The sequence below is a fragment of the Acartia tonsa genome, chromosome 3 (assembly GCF_053477335.1).
Source record: "Acartia tonsa isolate MP-2025a chromosome 3, ASM5347733v1, whole genome shotgun sequence".
Lineage (NCBI taxonomy): Eukaryota > Metazoa > Arthropoda > Copepoda > Calanoida > Acartiidae > Acartia > Acartia tonsa.
In genome coordinates this window covers 11,525,828-11,538,455 of record NC_137262.1, presented here as the reverse complement: position 1 = coordinate 11,538,455, position 12,628 = coordinate 11,525,828, and the positions used below count along the sequence as shown (strand labels likewise).

General features: G+C 31.6%; 1 protein-coding gene across 15 annotated transcripts in view; it reads right to left on the bottom strand.

Annotated features, from left to right (window-relative positions):
- The window catches only part of sno (Protein strawberry notch), a 56,243-nt gene extending 46,055 nt beyond the window's left edge, over nt 1-10,188 (bottom strand). For 6 of the 15 annotated variants that reach the window (XR_013877294.1, XR_013877293.1, XR_013877295.1 and 3 more), the window contains exons 1-15: nt 9,976-10,188; nt 8,442-8,549; nt 7,963-8,097; nt 7,511-7,589; nt 6,966-7,184; nt 5,554-5,655; nt 4,724-4,801; nt 4,389-4,453; nt 4,082-4,132; nt 2,975-3,031; nt 2,561-2,658; nt 2,037-2,107; nt 1,621-1,722; nt 877-1,129; nt 107-198 (exon numbers count right to left, since the gene is read on the bottom strand). Coding sequence is in view for 10 of the 15 variants with exons in the window: in XM_080152649.1 (XP_080008775.1) it covers nt 107-198; nt 877-1,129; nt 1,621-1,722; nt 2,037-2,107; nt 2,561-2,658; nt 2,975-3,031; nt 4,082-4,132; nt 4,389-4,453; nt 4,724-4,801; nt 5,554-5,655; nt 6,966-7,184; nt 7,511-7,589; nt 7,963-8,097; nt 8,442-8,549; nt 9,976-9,996 (1,531 nt within the window). In the remaining 5 variants the exon portion in view is untranslated. Of the gene's footprint in view, nt 1-106; nt 199-876; nt 1,130-1,620; nt 1,723-2,036; nt 2,108-2,560; nt 2,659-2,974; nt 3,032-4,081; nt 4,133-4,388; nt 4,454-4,723; nt 4,802-5,553; nt 5,656-6,539; nt 6,607-6,965; nt 7,185-7,510; nt 7,590-7,962; nt 8,098-8,441; nt 8,550-9,975 lie in introns of those variants that run through there. The other 9 variants (XM_080152651.1, XM_080152650.1, XM_080152653.1 and 6 more) reach the window with 9 other exon arrangements.
- Nucleotides 10,189-12,628: the final 2,440 nt, after the last annotated feature.

The following is a 12,628-nucleotide window of genomic DNA, read 5'->3' as shown; positions in this document are numbered from 1 at the left end:
ATTTCATTACACAACGAATGCTAAACGATTACCTAGTACAAAAAGCGTTAAGAATAATTATGCTACAAAACAAACGAACTAATATTAATAATTTGAAAAATGAAACCTGTAGGACATAAGTTTTTAGCCTTGTGACACTCGTCAAAAATGATACAGCCGTCAAAATCATCTCCACACCAATGTAACAACTGCTTTAATCTAGGATAAAATAATAGTTATTTCTTGCATCGTATTATAAACAGCTTTCCGCGGATATAAGTGCTAGACATAGTTTATTCATTCGTATGGATGAGAACCGATTATAATCCGCCGGTTTCGAATGAATACGAGAAAATTACTAATAAAAAGTCTGCAATAAAGTTAAAACAAATGTGAATGAAGTAAGGTACCTAATAATTCAACTAACTTAAATTAAAATGGGGCTCAATTTATATAAACAGGATAATCGGATTAAACTTTAGTTCACAGTTGGAGGGGAGTGTACATTTATAAAATGGGCGGGTTAGTGGATGGCCAAACTGGTCAAGTTTTTTTGTACAAAACGGGGCGGGGTTGTAGGGAAAATTAAGTATGGGGTGTATTTTCCTTTTTTAAAAATATAAAATGGGCTAAGAAGCAAAGAAGGGAGGAGGTAAAAATTGAATTTGATTGGACAAAATGCACCCCTGAACCTCACAATTTAATATAAAAATTAGAAATAAATCTGCGTATTCACAAGTGGAATATAACCCTAGCCCCGCCCCCTTTTCAATCTAATCCAAGGCGCGAGCGAAAACTCTGCGGGATAATTTACTATCAAGGTCTTCCTAAGCAACAAAATCAATTTTTTTGCGTGGTGCTCTTTTTATCATTAGGCAAAAATTACAACTTTCATACCTGGATTTGTATTTTCCACCCCCCTGAGATTCGCCAATTAGAGAGCTGTATGTGGAGAAAATGACGCCCTTGCGAATGTTGCCGTTCACTTGAGAGTTGATCTTGGCGTACTTCATCTTGCTGAGAAAGTAAACATCGATGCCCTCCGCCCCAATGTCTGAGAGATCACGTTCTGCGTCGTATTTGAGATCGTTGGAGACAGACACCCAGAGGGCGCGCTTCCGTCCTTTCAAGAAGTTTTCCCAGATAATTCCTAAATGAAATTCATTAACAATAACAGGCAAAAAGTCTGCTAGCACGGAAAGAAAGTTTTAGATTATCAGTAACGCAAATTCTCCTGGCCGGCACCTGATAAAGGTCCTGCCAGCTGTACAACATGGAGGTACAGTTTCTATACCCCTGCGCGACTCATCATTTTAATTTGAAAAGTTGCATAAAAAAGAAAAAACGCTTGGAGGATTCTCCCCCAAATTAAACAAACTAGTTCTGCAATTGGTAAGCTTCACTAAGGAATATTGTGGGAGATTGAAACAGGATTTGATCAGACAGTGACGTACTTCATACCTACCAATTTAACTACCAAATGAGTGATTTTGTTTATATAGGCCATAGGGGGAATTTTTTTTTTGTACATTATATAAGCCTGTCACCCCTAAAGGTTCAGTGGATAAAAATATTTGTTAGTTAGTTTGACATTAGGGTTTTTTATCAATAATTCAGGTACAATAGACCAACTGTTTATACCTGCAATGGTTCTGCCTTTACCGACACCAGCACCGTCACCCACCAGAAAACCAGCTCTGTTTCCGTCAGGCAGGAACTGTTCGTGCTGCTGGCTTGCGTATACTAAAGGGAAATATCAGATTAGATTTAAATTTTGACGTTGTTGTGTTGAATAATGTTCTTTTGTATAAGAATAACCCTGTGTGGCATAAAAATAAATGTAATAAAACACTAAGATTGTTTTGATAAACCATTAATAACTTAAGCAATATTATAAGGCTTGGAATAATATCTACAATGTAAATTTGATACCTATCGAAGAAAATAAGATAAAGTGGCTTTTATTCTTTTTTTTCTAATAACTAAAGTATCTCTCGGAGACAAGATGTGGCTTCGGGTTATAGCCCTTTCCACGCTAATAACTAAGTAATCTATACCTATACTTTCTATCTGTAGGGCAGACAATTTTCTTTTTTCAATACAATCTTCAGGAATTGAAACCTCATACCTAAAATACATCATCATATATTAATAAATGGAAACAAGACAAAAAACGGTCGTAGATGTGTGTGTAAACCTCAGTTCCTCTGTTTTTTTTCTCCTGATAAAGTGTGTTGTCAAGTTCGATTCAATTTTAAGAAGTTTGCGACTTTTGCGGGTCTTTTTCAGAGGTCAATTGGGGTAAGGTTTGTAGGTTTTGAAGGACAATCGTCTACGGTCAAAGATCTGTTAGTTAGGTCCTTAAGCAACTTCCGTCCGTTAAAGCATTTCATTTTCTATTCGTAATGTAAGGCACAAGAGAAAGCTCTAAATTCATTAAGAACTTTCTAAACATTTGTTTCATACGATTGAAAAAACATTTTGAATATCCTACATATTTCTACAAACATGTTTTTAAAAATAAGATTTTTTGGTGTGTATGATGCCTCCCCCCCCCCCCCCAAATGACTCTATAACTCACCAGACATCAGCAGGTTCTACAGAGGCAAGTGATGCGGTTTCCACCACAGGGTCAGGATGGTCGTATCCAATTTTTAACTTGGTAGGCTTGTAGTTACTAGCAACAATTCAACATTACAATCATTTATCAGGAAAATGGTTTTAATGGGTTTTGAAGTACCATTTAGGGTCGGAGAGGTCAGAGAAATAGCTTAAAACCAGCCGAATATATTCAAGGTCAACCAATTCGAACCAGCAATTTTAGAGATCTTTAGTTTCAGACAAATAAACCTAAGTACCTCATATTACAGGATATATAGTTAATTAAGTTTAGTTATACGATTAACAAAAAAAAATATTATAATGTGAAGTTATGTAAGTAAAAATCACGAGAAATCTAAAATATTTCACTGATTAATGTAATGTTTATGTTCCTGTATGTCTCAATGACGCCCATATCCTCTTCATCTTCAGCAGCAACCTCCTCATCCTCCTGAACATCAAGTAGATAGAAAGATAGCAATCATGTAAAAATCACTACGTGCTGGAAACAAAATAAGTTTTAAATATTACGCCCTAAATCGGATAAAAATAAAAAAAATTATATTAGAGTCCCAACTTTACACAAATTAATATGTAGGTATAAAAGCAAAAATAAGAATAAAATTCAACAAAGATTGAAAAAAACATCTTTAATTTTAGAAAAATAATTCATATATACAACAATAAAGCCAGAAATAGTTTGAAACAGGGGTAAAAATACTAAGGTCTAGGTACCTATACAGTTTAATTAAATATCTAACATTTAACATTTAAGTTTTAACAAAAATATATTTTATAAAAAAATACTTTACTAGGTATCTATTTAAAGTTCTAATTTCATAATTTTTATTTATTAAAAGTACATTACAAGAATTAATGAAAGTTTATCAAAATATAGAATCTATACAAAAACAATGAACATAGATTAGATGGTAAATGTTAAAATAAAAGAGAAATTTTAATAATGTTGAAAAAAATGTACCCAAGTCTTACTGAAGCTTCTCTTAAAAATTTGAAAAATGATAAATTCAAATTTGTTGTAACTGTTATGATTAATGAAACAGAGATTCATGCAATTTGTTTTATTTTACTCTAGTTAAATTTTTATTTTTATATTCATTTACATTTAAAATTGTAATTCTCAATTTGACATGTAAAAACGAAGACAGCAAAAAAAGTTATATCATTATTTGTTTTAAGAACGTAGGACAACTATTTTGAAAAGCACGATATGAACAAAGCATAAAAAATTAAATTATTCCTAATTTTCAAATTTCCAAGGATAAGGAAGGTTAAAGACAAACTTTTTATAAAAATGCCTTATCCGTGAAAACTACTATCATTAAATCTATTTAAAAATTACAATTTTGAACAAAAATATAAATATTTAGCTAGGGGGTTCAGGGTATTGTAGGACATGCAAAGCATATTAACATGTATAGGGTAATACAATAACATTTACTCTACCCCTGACAAAGCTATTGATGCCTAATAACCCTACCTGGTCACCCTTAGGGGTTAATAGTCTAGTTGGTTGACCAGGATAGCCATACTTGAAAAAAATCCGCAAGTCAAATTTTGAACACAAACATTTTATGTTTTTTTTACCCATTTTAATTTTCATTAGTGTTAAGCAAAAATAAACCCATTATGTTAGCATTAAATTAGCAGGTTTGACAATAAAACATTATTTTTGTTGTTAAGTGATTCCTGAAAGTATAAACCTTGATTCCCCATCTATTTTATGTTTCCCTGTTAATTATCTTTTCTTTTTTATAGTATGAAAAAAAAATTAAAAATGCACCAACCTCTCCGCCCATTCTGGAGTACTGTTGTCTGAGACCTCCCTGCATGTACAGCTGCTGGAGCATACCTATAAATGATTTAGCGTAAGAATTTAGACAACTTGAGAAGTGAAAATGTGTTTGACCTTTGAAAAATTATAGAAATTTTAAGAACATCTTAATGATGCACGAATGAAGTGAAAATTAATCTTTTGGTCTGTGCTGAATTATACCAAAAACTATTAGTTTTGAATCAATGACAAAGTTCTTAATTGAAATAACCTCTCAGTGACTACTAATGAAATTAAAATCTATTACTCAGTGATTTTATCCATTAGGTACAAATAAGAATATTTTACCTGGATTTAGGCCACCAGCAACTCCAAGGCCCCCCATGCCTCCAGGTAGCCCAGAAAACGCCGACATTCCACCAGCCCCTAAAGCAATCAATAGTTTCCATCTCATATTTTCAAAGTAAATAAAAAAATATTTAATTTTATAATATTCAGCAGCGCAAATTCTCCTGGCAGGCACCAGATAAAGGTCCTGCCAGCTGTACAACATGGGAGGTACAGTTTCTATACCCCTGCGCGATTCATCATGCATAGGTTTTTCACATTACGCTAGTTTTTTTATTCAGGTGAGAAAATAAATAAGTTTTTTGGAATAGTATTTCAATTATCAGGTAATAAAAGTATGACTTCCCCCAAAAGCCATGCAGTTACGATATATCTCCTTGCATCATTTAGATTTTAACTAATTATGATTAAATTATTTTTATTTTAAGATAAAAAGTTTCGAATTTCAATGATTTTTTATGTATTGGAAAATAAATCTGAACATAAAGCCAAATAAAATTGTGTAAATTCCCCTTGCAAGTATGCTAATCCAAATCAATAGCATCACACATTTAAAAGTTTTTATACAAAGGATCAATAATAGAACCCCTGAACTTTTTGGCAGTTGTTACAAAGCCCATCTCAGTAACCAACTAACACTTTTAATAAAATCCAAACAAAATGCGCATTTTTTATTACTTTTAGCATTGATTTAAAATCAGCATACTTGACGGGAAAATTATGGCTTTAAGATCAGACAATAGCTGTTTGTCATACTTCAAACAAGCGTTTTTGAGTCTTAACGAAAAAAACGCTTTAATAGGATTTTAATATAAGTGTGAGGCGGTTACCTTTGATGTGTGTGAGATTTGAATGTATACCTCCTCGCATTTGGGTAAGAAGTTGATATGGGTTAACGGAGGGATTCATCATTCCACTTCCATTTTCAAGAACTAAACAAGACATTTACATTTAATAAATGTTTTATAGATGGTATTTATAGTTGCTTGAATGTCCATTCTATTTACAACATTTAACATAAAATTTTATTTCTGAGGATTAATAGACTATTTGATTAAATACTTCTCAAATGAGATAGATTTTACAGCTATTAATGAAATTCAGAATATTGGAATCAAAATGCTTTATAATGTAGTGACAAGAATAAAAATTTCAGTTTATTTATTAATCAATTTTTAGATTTTTATTGTCATAAGTTGTACTTTTTTTCAATTTTTTTTAAAGACGTGGCTTATTTCAATATATTATTTTCATTATCTGATAGCTTAATATCCTTTAAATAAGACTAAGAGATTTTGCTATCTATGCTAATTCACTTTGTTGTTACTTAAAATTAGGCTTGCGGTTTTAAGCCTCATTTTCCACTAATATATGAAAACTGCAAACAAAATATCGGTCTCGACTTCCAAATGGAAGATACAAGTTTAGTTTAAATGGCCAACATAAGGCTATTTTAGTTTTTAAAAATCTTAGAACAGCCCATAACATTAGAGCTGTTTTATAATTCTTCTAGGCACTAAAAGTTCTGATTCTTTCAAGTAACAAATTGTTTTACTACAGAAAAAAAGCTTTATTTACAATCAAGCTAAGCAATAAGGGCAGGATATAGATGCAATGGTCCTGAAAATCAAAAGGGATTGATCCACGAAGAGTATTATTATAATTTTATAGTATTAAGCAAAACTTATTATTTTTTTTGTTCTTTTCAAAGCATAAACTATATAAATATCATTCATGAATTATCCCTTCACTAAAAAATAAAAGAAAATAGAACATCTATAAATAAAACATAGAAGCTATGAAAATAAAACCTTACCAGAAAGCCAATCCTGTGCGTCTGCAGGAATAAAATAAGAAGTTACAAACATTAATTTACTATTATCCTTTTCATACTCATTTGAAGAGGGAATATATTGTTTTTAAGTACAATATTTTGGTCTATAATTCAACTTGAATTACACATAATAACTACACCCACGTTCATAGTCCCAATTAATGACTTTTGATTCAATTATTTTTTTAAAAATCCATTTGAATCGCATCCAAAAACAGATCAATTCTCTTGGCTCCCTCGAAAATTCCTAACCCTTGTGGTAGCATAATCAAAGTGTTGGGCTAAACTAATCAATCTTTAAAGCACTTCCTGTTCTATGTTCACCTAATATTTGTTATTCACACCCACAAATGTTTTTCATATGACATATTCACATTTATTACATATTTCTGCCCAAACTAAACTTACATTTAGAAAGCATAGAAGAAGCACTCAAGCCTCCCTGTGCCATAAGCTGGCGGAGTTGGGGTGAGGCAGCTCCCGCCCCGTTCCCGGTTAGGGAGGCGAGTAGCCCCAGAGGGTTGCCCATCATACTGTTGTAAGGTTTGCCGCCAGCTCCAGGTACCTCTTTGATGATTTCAAATCCATCATCGTCTCCTCCACTTCTCATGTTGAGTAAAGGATTTCCTAAAACACGTAAGTAATAGTTAGATCCTTAGCCTTTGAATGGAAGCATTTTAAGTAGGGTTAAAGTTTAATACTTAATATTAAGCTAAATAATCCTTCTATAAAAAATAACAGGATGTCTGTCTGGCAGGAGGACCTTGCTAACGCCTCAGGCTTCTTATAGGTCCAGGGAAGGATTAAAACTATTTTGGAGGAGGGTGCCTACAACCTACCAAGAGAAATAATTTCCCCTAAAACAAATGATATTCCCCCCCCCCAAAAAAAAATAGGCCTCTAGAGGCATAGCTGCAATGTTCTAATAAAAACTAAAATCTGATACTATGTACCTTTACCTTGTGAAATGCTATATGCAGGTCTATTTCTGTTCATGCTAGGAAAACTGCTGCCATTGGTGCTGCCAATAACCTTAAAATAATAGGTATATAATAATATTACGCATATATTGTACATCCAATTATAAATTTCCTATTGTAAGTGTTGTTGTTGTAATTCGGCTATCATGTATATTGTATATTGAAGAAAAAATTAAATACATTAACTAAATTGGTAGATTAAAATAGTTTGAGAAAGTTACGTTGTGTTCTATTTTCTAGCTTAATCTCCAAGATTTTTAAGCTAACCAATTACAAAGGGTGTTTATTTCAGGAATCTTAAGGGATAAGACAATTAACGTACTGTACATTCACGTTAAGGATTAACACTTAATAAAACTTTGTGTAAAATTACAATTTACACTGGATTTATTTAATCCTAATTGTCCATAAATTTCTCTAAGTACCTCAATGTCATCATCGCTGTCATCTTTCTTGCTGGTGCTGGGAGCAGCACTAGCTTTAGAACTTGAGGCGCCGTTGTTCACACTTCCATTTCCAGTTTTCTTCAGGTTCTTTAAATTCTTTCCACCCATTGGAACCTGTAATAAAAGGTAATATTTATAGCATTAGTACTATCTTTCTTTACATAAAAGGGATGTTTTGTTTAGTAGTTTTGGCAGAGGGAAAGGGGGTTATTTGAGAACCAGTTGAGCATTAGGGAGTTAATTTTAAAAGGTTTCAACCTTAAAAATTGCTACAGCCTAATTCCGCCAAAAACCACCGAAGAGTCTCGCCTCTCTGCAAATGTATTTTACGGGTTCAGCAAGAACCATAGACTTTATATAATTCAATCTAACTATTACCATAACTTTTATGTTATATGTTTTACCATGTCTGTATATATTAATCATTGACATGTTTTTAACTCACTAACGAGACTCACCTCCATCTCATCTGGGTCCTCAAAGTCTGACTCTGTGATATCACTCTCTGCATCCTCACTCTCATCAAATTCATCCTCATCATCATACTTCTTCTTCTTAGTAGCCACCTAGATAGATAGATAGATAGATAGATAAATAGATAGGCAAGTTGATAAAATCGATAAAGTAGTTATTAATAATAATGGTATTAAAGGGGGAGGTAGGTTGTGCTAAAATTCCGTAAATGTGTGAGTTTTAAGAATTTAAAACAGAAGTAGAACTTTAAAATTTGGCATGACAGTTGCTTTAATTTGGTATAACGTAGATAAGTACTATATTTTAGATTTCTACTCCTATTATAAATTACTAAACCTCACACATTTACGGAATTTTAGCACAACCCTCCCTTTATGATTTTTTATTTTAATATTTGTAGAAAGTTGTCCGTTTCGAATAAAAAATAAACATGGATGCGTTGGAGCATCTAGAACGCAAATTTGTATGACTGGTTAGATAAGATTAAGCAGGTAGTACAAAGTTGTGCACAGCTCTGCTCCGATGGCAAAAATTCGTCCTTTTAATCTAAATTATATTATTAGATTTGGTAAATAATTTTAGATTTTAGATTGGATATGTAGGTACAAGCTCCAGTTTTTAGGTACAATTACGATTTCTGGTATAGAAAATGACCAAAACGCAATAATATGCATAGAGAAACTAAAGGCTGATCAGTTACATTTATTTCGCCAACCCCTTATGGCAAAACGTTGTGCATGCCAATTTTAATTCGAGCAAAAACGAACGTAAGCACGTACAAAATATTTACAGTCTGAAAGAAGAAGAAAAAAAAACCTAATTCTAATCCTATTACATAAAACAGTAAGCTTTTTTTGTCTGTAGCGAAGGATCTCGCTAACCGATTCCAATAGGTCCAGGGAAGGTTTTTAACTACTTGGGGAAAAGGTATCATCGCCCTCCCAGTAAAAAATTACGCTCCCCATTTCTTTTTAAAACTCAAATTGAAAATTCAGTGCCCCTAGAGGCTTCTGGGGACTCAGCCGCTAGTTATTAGAATAAAGTAAAACTATCATTGTACCTTTATTGAAATTAAACATTGATCATTGAAAAGAAAAAAACTCATTAAACGTACTTTGCAATATTTTTGACAAAAACGTATTTAAAGACAAAATATTTTGGTAAAATGTAAACAAATCTTAAAGATTTGAAAATAAAAATAGTCTCTAAAAAAGTTTAAAACGTTCCGATATATCAAATTAGATAGGATAATAATTTGTCCCTCAAAACGACCAAATAGCATTATTTTTCATTAATTATTCATTGTTAAACATATTATTTGTATCAGGATAACACCGGAAATAGGAGCAAAATGGTTAGTTTTGGATTACTTATCATAAAAACTAAAAAATATGCCATAAAGTTTAATTTTAAGATTGCCGGCTTTGGTAGGTGGTTCCAGAGCCGCGAAAAGGGTCCCTAACCTCAAAAGCCTTTTTAGGTATTAAACCATTTTATAATAAGAAAACTAATACTTACAGCTCTTTTAGGCCGAGGCATTTTTATCACTGAAATTCACAATAAAAGAAAATATTATTTGTTTATGTTCCTTGTTCAATTATTTAGAGTTAGAAATCACAAATAGCCACTTTGTATAGTTGAGATTTTGAAGATTCCTCACTCACTCATATACACATACATGGCATGGTTGCCGGCTGCAGCGTAGCTCACGGTTGCATTTTTATCTGAAAACAGAGAGCCCAATTTTATTTATCTATATTTTTAATTTTTCACAAAATTAACTATGAATTAGTGCTTGTTTAAAAAATAAAGAAAATTTCAATATCTAATTTTAATTTAATATCTAAAAACACAGCTTTTATACAATTATAGAAATAATAACGAAACTTTTTAACATTCTTTATTATATCATTAATAGATTTACTTTGTGATATTATACATTAGAACGATCGTTTTAAGACTTACATCATTCTAACATGCACAAAACTATAAGTTGACAGTACATTGCAATTTGTATTATTCAGTTGCATTTTTTGGCAGCTATGTTGTGGGGAAACAGTAGTAAGAGGGCTGAAATAGGGAGCAGTAATATGATTGCACCGGGGCCGGGGGGAGAACAAAATATTGGGGAAGCGGCATCTCAAATGGGGAGGTGGGGCAGGCACCTATTCAAATTGGGGGTGATTGCTCATTCAACTTTTGGAATCCGATTTTATTGTTTAACATTTAGGTTAAATTTTGATAAAAAATTGATTTATAATTATTATTTGAGTTCCCAAGATACAAAAATATACTAAAATAAACTGTAAATGTAGTTACTTATAAGTTCGCGGTATTTTAGCGACTCAATGGCGTATTCCTCAAATAGCAAATTTTTTTTGTATTATAAAACTAAAGCTGTCTCCAAAATATAGCCTTAATTTTTTTATTCTATATAACAACTTTTCTTATGTCAAAGAACACAAAAACAGTGAAAAACATAACTTGATAAAAAAGGAAATTTTGAAAAAGTAAAAAAATTCTTGCATTATACAAAGACGACATTGATTTGTTTTGGATTTTTTCTTGTTTGAATTGGACATTTAAACGGGGCATCTATTATCCCATTTCATATTAGATTTTATGTAATGTAACAAAGCAAATAAAATATTTTTAAAACTATTTAATTGTAATTCAAACAGAAATACTAAAACTAAATAAAGGGATAGTTGCATTTAACAAGTTTGATTGCAAGCATAAGTTCAAGAAAATAATTTTGTTTCACAAGAAAAAGCAGTCAATTTGGCACTATCAAATTAGTCATCATGCTGTTTTTTTTTTGTGAAAACTAAAAACGTAAAGACTACCTCTTGATATTTTTAAAAATACCCGGTAGAAAATTTAAATTATCTCAAATATATATCCTATAGATGTAGTTTAAACTAAAGAACTCAAAAAAATATGCAGTTTACTATTAAGGGATAGTTGCATGAAGTGCATTTAACGAGTTTGATTGCAAGCATAATTTACAAATACCATCTGACATATATAATTTTGTATTACAATAAATAGCAATCAATTTGGCAAAACCAAAATAGTCATCATGCTGTTTTTGTGAAATCAGGACAGCCATTTATGTTACCTATCCATAAAATTTTATTTTCAAGTCTTGATATTTTTAAACTATGATTTTCAAGTCTTGACAAACTATCTGGTAGAAAATTCAAATTCTTTCAAACATATGTCCTATAGATGTAGTTTAAAATATTAAACTGAAAAAAATATTAAGTTCATTAATTTAAAGTTTAAATGCAAGCTTTGTGCAACTACCCCTTTAAAATACAAAATCAATTCAACTTGTCTCAAGTAATAAGTAGAAACATAAGATACAGCTGAAAACTCGAATTATGTTAAGTTTTCGCACCAAATACGGTATGGGGTTTTGTTAAAAGGGAAAATGTTGAATTAAATTTACTTTATATATTTTGCAGATTACAATATACAGGTAACGAGGAAAAAGTGTTCTTTATTAATTTAGCAGTTATTTTCCAAGCCAAAAAACTTTTACAGTTATTTTTGGATACTAAGCAAGATTTATCATATTTTAATAGCTTTCTTTAATTAAGCAACAATAACTATATTAACGTGAAGTCATAAGCAAAGAATTTCTTCAATACATATACTCAGAGGCGTAAAGGGGGGTGTATTCACCCCCCATGGAAAAATTAAGTGGGATTTTTACACCCCTTAAATACAGGCAAGGGGGAGGTCATGGTAAAAAAGTCACACCAACCTTAAACTTAAGAGGCTGTTACAAAAATATACGCCCATCATTTTGACGCTTGTTTGACTTGAGTGGACACCTAGGAGGGTTGATATTACACCCTCAAAACAGTAAAATTAGACCCATCAATTTGGGTTCAAGGAGGTATCAAAAGTCGTTAGAATTCTAATAAATCTCTCTAGTGTGATCATATGACTAAGCTTCCATGTTTAACACTCCTAATTGAAATTTAGCTGCGCTAAAATATTAATGAATTAACCTGCTAAAAGTGCCTAAATTTAAAATTGACCTGAATTTATAATTTTGGACAAATAGATTTTTTTCACTTCATAATACAAAGCTAAAAATCTGAAATGAAATAGTCTATTAATAATATATCTAAGTTAAGAACTAATAAAGATAATAAAT